This window comes from Pinus tabuliformis, chromosome X (assembly GCF_031772625.1).
Source record: "Pinus tabuliformis cultivar Carrire ecotype Pingquan chromosome X, CPIR1, whole genome shotgun sequence".
NCBI classification, from domain to species: domain Eukaryota; kingdom Viridiplantae; phylum Streptophyta; class Pinopsida; order Pinales; family Pinaceae; genus Pinus; species Pinus tabuliformis.
In genome coordinates this window covers 1,727,869,236-1,727,876,111 of record NC_142308.1, presented here as the reverse complement: position 1 = coordinate 1,727,876,111, position 6,876 = coordinate 1,727,869,236, and the positions used below count along the sequence as shown (strand labels likewise).

The following is a 6,876-nucleotide window of genomic DNA, read 5'->3' as shown; positions in this document are numbered from 1 at the left end:
AATGCCATAAATATTCATCATTTAAAGCCAAAATAAAAAAAAAAACTTGAAAAATAGAGTTGTATTCAAATGTGAAAAAGTGCCAATGCCAAGCATTACAAATATGGGTTTTGGAGTGTCAAAAATCAAATCCATGTCTTTATAAAGATATTTCATGAGGATCAATGTCATTTGTATGCCTAGACCAAAGAGAAACAATTCAAAGCAAATTGGTTGAGCAAGTGCGCAATTGGGGTGAAGTTGAATGAAACTTGGCCAGCACGGCACACATGGGCTGCGCGGTGCACTGAGCGCAACCATCCAGTGTGAAATTACACGAGCGTGGCGCACCCAGGAGGCGCGGCGCATTGGGCCTCCCACGCAACGCATACACTTAAAGGCCCGAAACCGCTCGAATTTCCTCCAAATCGCCAAGGAATCGCACGAAATTGCCAGGGAGAAGTAAATACCCAACGCCATGTATGCTACAGTATCACTAGAGACCTACAAGCAGGTTGATGCAACGAATGGAAATATCCAATAGAGCGGTGTTCTATTCCCACCACCCGAAGGCCCTTACTCTGCATATTTAGTTTTTCAGCAAAATGAAGAGGAAGGCAAGGAGCAGGTGTGTGCTGTTGGGGCTGCTGCTGTAACGAGTTGCGAGAACTGCCTTTCCCGCAAGATAAATGCTTGGAAATCGTCTACAGGACGCAAAATGGAGAAAATTCCTCTACACACATGGATAGAGTGTATTTTATTCTAGTTCTAGGCCAACCCATCTCCTCCAATCGGTACTACGTTGTTTGAGCTGAATGCAAGTAAAAAGGATTGGTGGAAAGTTGCTCCACAGAAGAAGACATGACTAAGTTTTGTATCTGTAGATGTATCAAAGACTTGCCTCCTAGATCTCTAGAACCCAACAATCCATACCAATAGATCCAAGTAATTCGAAAGAGACGTGAGTTTACTTCAAAGTGCATCGCTTCAGATGGTTTTCCACCACAGTTTCTACGTAGGGATGGTTGGTCAGTTAGCCCCAAAGATTTGTGTGGTAAACATGACAGACTTGTATATGTTCAAGGCGAGAATGCTTACTTGAGGTCACAATTACCCCCTTTCAATTTTTCACTCTCGGAGAAAAGATCACCTATTGTTATAGTTGGCGAATGGTACTGCCCCTTTATCTTCATCAAGGAGCTGGGCAACAGCTATGAGGATCCCAAAATTCAGCTGATGGAGACACGTTTTCCCCTTTATAAAAAGTAGAATCTTAGTTCAAAGCCATTTTTATTAAAAAGTAGTTTTTATTCAAATGGCCAATGTAAAAAGGAAAGCAAACAGTCAAAGACCGAACACTTACATTTAAAACAAAGACATCTGTCATAGCAGAGAAATAGGAACAGATGGTCTATGTTTGTCTTCATTTATGAGATCTACGATACAAGTGTTGCCTCCTTGTGGGTTATCAAACAGATTTCAAGTGTAACGCAGCTTTTGAAGATTATTTTGTTCTCTATCTTTAGTTTCCAGTTCTTGAGCTGTTGTAACGCTGCTCTTTTTCAGAATAAGTGGTTGGCTTTCTAACTTTTATTAGTTAATGATTAAACAGCTCCCCATTAGTGTCAATCTATTTTCCCACGGATTGAGTCTATTTATTGTATTGAAGAATCATTTGTAAGGGGTTTTTTTGGAGTTCTGGGAGAAGTGTGGTGGAAAAATCCAGCGCTTTCATTTTACAGTTTTGACATAGGATTAATGAAAAGATGCAGCTCTGATTTATGAGATTCATGTGGTGTGAGTTTGGCATAAGTGTTTTCTTACTGTTTCATATGTGTCTTGTGATGTTTTACACTCCATTCATAATCATTTCCAGCTGAATGCTTTTAGGTAAGAAAGGTAGAATTCAGTTTACTGCTTTGCCTTGGGAAAGCGTTCATGTTTTGTGTGGCTTCTTCTGTCTGAAAAGGATTCATCACATATGCCCTTTTCAGCCTCTCAATTGTCTTTCCCCTCCATATTATTCAAATTTTATTGCTAAACTTCCTATCTATCTTGCCTCATGAAACAATCTGTGTCTTTGAGTTAATTTCTCAGCTCATGCTGTTCTTTGTCCCATACAGCCCAGAAATTTCAGTCATTTATTCAATTACCTCTTTTATATCTATTTACTAACCTAAAATTAGTTTGTAATTCAATCATCTCAAGCCCCATAGATCATATTTCGCTGAGATTGACCTGGAGAGAGCCCTCTCCTGTCCTCGTAGGGCTAGCTATGAGGCTGAGCGTGGTTTGATGTTGAACCTAGAACCTTGCCTTTTTAGCCTGAGGCAAATCTAGGCTCTAACACCTTCAAAGAAATACGGTGAGTGCATAGGTTAGGGTGGATCCCTTTCATATCCGTATAATCCCATGCAAAATCCTTTTTATACTTCTGTAACAGCAGTTGGTTTTGTTTAGCAGTTAGGTTGGGATTAACATTCAAAATCTTTCCAGATTCGATCTCAATTGGACTGCTAGCAATATTCAGAGTGATCCTCATTTGTTCAAAATCTATATCTTCCACCTCTTTTCCTCATTTTCATTTTTAACAGGAGAAACAGAAAGTGAATCACTAATAAAACCGTTAATGACATCATATTTTCTCTCAATTTTGAAATACTAGGCTTTCCCCAGAGTGAGGAGTGGTAGGGAAAGATCTGACTCAGGCTCAAACTCATCCCACCAAGGGTTGTACACATCCATATTTGGTTTTAGGGGATAAATATTAAGGTTATGTGTTGCCTGGCCATCCGAGATCACATGGATCCCATCCTGCAGCCTATAAATGTGTCTGTAGTGGCTAGCCAAGGTCTCCCTAAGATTAAAGGATTCCCCCCCCCAAATTGGATTTGGTCTGTAAGATAAGAAAATCAACCAAATATCTCCAGGAAGCTATTGTAATCACTATATCCTCTAGCATCCCCTCAGGTTTAACACAGGACCTGTCTGCTAATTCAAGCACAGTAGGAGTATGTCTAAGTCCCTGTAGCCCGAGAGCGATAAAGAGATCCTTCGTCATTACATTAATGGCAGCCCCAAGATCGATCAATGTGTTGGCTATGGGCTAATAATTAATGTAGACAATGACCGTAGGATTTCCTGGATCATTGTACTTAGTAAGGAGAGGCTGAGTAGACATTAATTCAGATAACTTTCCCATCACATGTATGGTGGCAGGGTCTTTAGGCTTCCTCCCAGGTTTCTTGATGCACAAATCTCTCACTATCTTGGCATAGATGGGTACTTCTTTAAGGGCTTCCAACAGAGGAATTCGTACATAAAAATTTGCAACTCCCTAAGAAAATCAGATTCAGGCTGTGAAGTCATCCTAGGTTCGGCCAATCTCTGAGGATACAAGGGGTCCTGTGTTACAACAGTCGAATCTACTGTTACAAGTGTATCAGCTTTCCCTGAATTAGTTGTTACAGTAGTAACAATTCTTTGCGGGTCGATTGTTACAGATGTAACAACTTGCTCTATATCAGCTATTGTAGGCGCAGTAGCCACCTCAGAGCCTCCGACATCTCCTCTGGATGGTTCACAGTCCTCCTCTGTAATGATAGGGGAGTGACTAGGGTTAATTGGCATGCCCGATCGCATTATATTTCATTAAGCCACACGGGGGTAATAAGGTAGGTCTAGAAGGTCATCGGAGCCTCTATGCTCTGAGCTGCTTTATTGTTTGGGTTTGGGTTAGGTTGCACAGGTAGTTGGGGTCGCACAGGTGGTGGAGCAGGAGCTTGGAAAAGAGGTAACTGCAATTGTTGTTGCATGGGTGGTCCAGGAAGAGTTGAATTTTGGGCATTTCCTCTCCAATTCTGGTTCCAAGGGTATGGTTGGGATTGAGGATATTAAACAGGAGGAGATGGAGACCATTGGTTCCAGGGCGAAGGAAACTGTGCTGAAGGAGGGGCAGAATATTGCCATGGATATTGTTGGTTATTATATGCATTGTTCCACATATTGAAAGAGGAAAATTCTCGAGACATACTTGGAGGTCACAGTTGCCATGGCCTTCTCGGCGTGATGAAGTAAGAGGATTGCACCTCTTTGCTTAACTCTCTGAGTATTGTCTTTAGTCTAGGAAGCTCCAGAAATTGCTCTGTCGAATGCTCCAGGTCACAGATATTACACAGGCTGATGCTATTCAATTCACATTCCCTAAAAGGATGTTTCTTCTAGCAAGTTAGACAGAACAAGGCCAGGGGTGTGTCAGCTTTTGCTTGTGTCTTCTTGATCTATGTTGTTGTTATCTGGGCCAAGAGATTACTGAGGGTATCAGTCTTGAAATTTTCAAACAAATTCCCAATCTCCGCTCTAGTTACTCCTTCGCCTGTAGATTTTTGTATGTGAACAAAGGCATCCCAAATTATACACCTTCCTTTGGATGATCCTCGAGAGCATGTTAGGCATAGCTTTACAATTTCAGTGAATGGCTCTTGCGATATATCCCCTTTTCCCAATAGATTAAAGGTGTCAAGGCAGTCATCCCTCATCTTTTTGATGAATATAGTCTTCAAGATTTCCTGGTCTAAATCGTTGTGATTAGACATCTTCATATTATAGTGGAACCATTCCACATAATATTCCAGGCTTTCATCCTCCTTCTATGTCATTCTAAATATCTCTTCCCTTAAGTCCTTGGTCTTGCAATAGTCCTGGTACTTTGACAATAATGTCTCCTTCATATCATTCCACATTGAAATAGAAATGGAGCCCAATCCCATGAACCATCTCAAGGCTGCCCCTTTTAAGGTAGCAGGAAATAGCTTTAATTTCTAAGCATCTGTTATATAATCATAACTTCTACATAAGACATCAAACTCAAATAGAAATGTATCTAGATCTTCCATAGTCATCCCCTGAAAGGATGGTAAGGATGATAGAGGAATATTTTTCATAGGAGCTTCACCTCTGATATTCCCGATTGGGAACTCAAAGGTGGTGATAGTGGCATCTGTTTTAGCATTGTTATCATTGTTGTCCCCCATGACTAATTCTTCTAACCCTTGTTGTAGCAAATGTCCTTCGAGCTGTGTTTGTGATGGCCCTGTAGATGTGGTTAGTGTTGGGCCGTGAATACGACCACTTTTTAACATTTATTTCATCCATTTTTACTCTTCTTTATCATGTCATTTATTATAATTTATTATATAAATCCATTTTATAATGATTTATGCTCTTATGGATGAATATTATTTCTTCTCCTTTATTTTTAATAAATTGATGATTATTATGCATAATTTTATTAATGATAGTTTATTAATATATTTTGTAACATCACTCACCATTTTAGCCTCCAAGATATTTTTCAGATTATAGATTTGATCTCCAAATCATCATCAAATATTCCAACTCAGAAATTCACTGGAATAAGAACTGACAGTTTTACGGTTGAGATTCTGGGCAAATGAAGAAGAATCTGGAAAATATGGAACATGGGTTTTGTCCAGAACGAACCAAATTAACTTTATAAAAGAATGGTTTTCCCAAATTTGGCTTGTATTGAGAGAAACCCAGGTTCTTTGAGCACGATTTTCTCAAATTTGTTGTGTGGCCATTTTCCAAATCTCAGCTGCAAAGCCAAATTCGCCTTGCTCTTGTTGAAAGATGGATGGAAATATATTTTCTTGTTGATCAATTGGTTAGAAACAATCTAATTGTGTAATAGAATTCATGTTGTAATCATCTCTATTGTAACTACCCTCTACTCTCTCTCTCTATTTAAATGAAAACAGAGATCGGAGAAGAGGATGAAATCAGGAGGAGGATGGCTGAGAGATGGAGAGATTTCTTGTTGTAATTATACAATTCCTCATCGACTCTCATTGATGAAACAGAGATAGACTATTTGTAAACGTTGTTATGCATGTTTAATACAAGAACGTGTTGCCGTTTAACTTCTTAGTTCTGCAGTAGCTCAGCGGCGTTTCACTGGTGGTTGAGCGCCCGGCCCTGGTGGATCGATCTGCTGTTTGTATCTCTACCTTTTCATTATTTTTGTGAGATAGTTCATATTTTCTTTTATCACAGTTTGCAAGTTAATCGGTTTGTTGTTTAATTGCTTTGATATCAGTGTGTTATATTAACGAATCACATTGATGTTCTTTTATTATTTAACAAGAATCTCAACACTGTATAATTTATCTTGTTAATGCCTTAATAGAGCTTCGTTGTTCTATATCAATTATGGTTTCATTCCACTTGTTGTTCTGTTTGATTCATATTCATTACAGATTGTTGCTCAATAGGATTGGTTATTCGATTCCATTAATTAGAGTTTGTTGTTCAGATTTATTAAATAGGATTTATTGTTTAATTCCTTTAATTACAGTTTGTTGTCCATTTACTTTGTTGTTCATTTTTGTTGATTAATTGCAAAGAGTTTGCTTTTAAAGAGTTTTCCTAGTTTACTTTCAATAACAGCTTTAGTTCAATTTATATTTCCTTTTAATTGCTTTAAAGTGGGACTATCAACTGTAAAGAACATTGGTTATTGCTTCCTCGTTCTCAGATTGATTGTCTTGTTCCAGTTTGATTTCAATTGCATCAATCTCTAGAGGAATGAGTTATTGCTACTGTATCCTTGATTGATGTTTGCTGAGTGAATAGTTGGGTTTCAGAGCATTTGTGTTTATGTTGTTGTAGTTAGATTTCTTTTTCAAGCATTCATTTACTTTTGCATTTTAAGCACTATAATGAAAAACATTACTCTTGAGTAAATAGCCGCCTCAGACTGAGTACACTCTTGAAATAAAAATTCGTCCCTGGGTTGACAATTAATGTGAAGATAAATAGGAGTTAAAAAGACACCTTTTATCGCTCAACAGTTAGTGCCTCAGATACCCCTGGGGC

At 38.7% G+C, this 6,876-nt stretch overlaps 1 protein-coding gene across 1 annotated transcript; it reads left to right on the top strand.

The window, feature by feature from the left end:
* Positions 1-720: 720 nt before the first annotated feature.
* Positions 721-1,248, top strand: LOC149146681 (uncharacterized). Its single transcript, XM_089452834.1, has 2 exons — positions 721-783; positions 988-1,248. The coding sequence occupies exons 1-2, from the start codon at positions 721-723 to the stop codon at positions 1,246-1,248; spliced, it is 324 nt and encodes a 107-aa protein (XP_089308960.1).
* Positions 1,249-6,876: the final 5,628 nt, after the last annotated feature.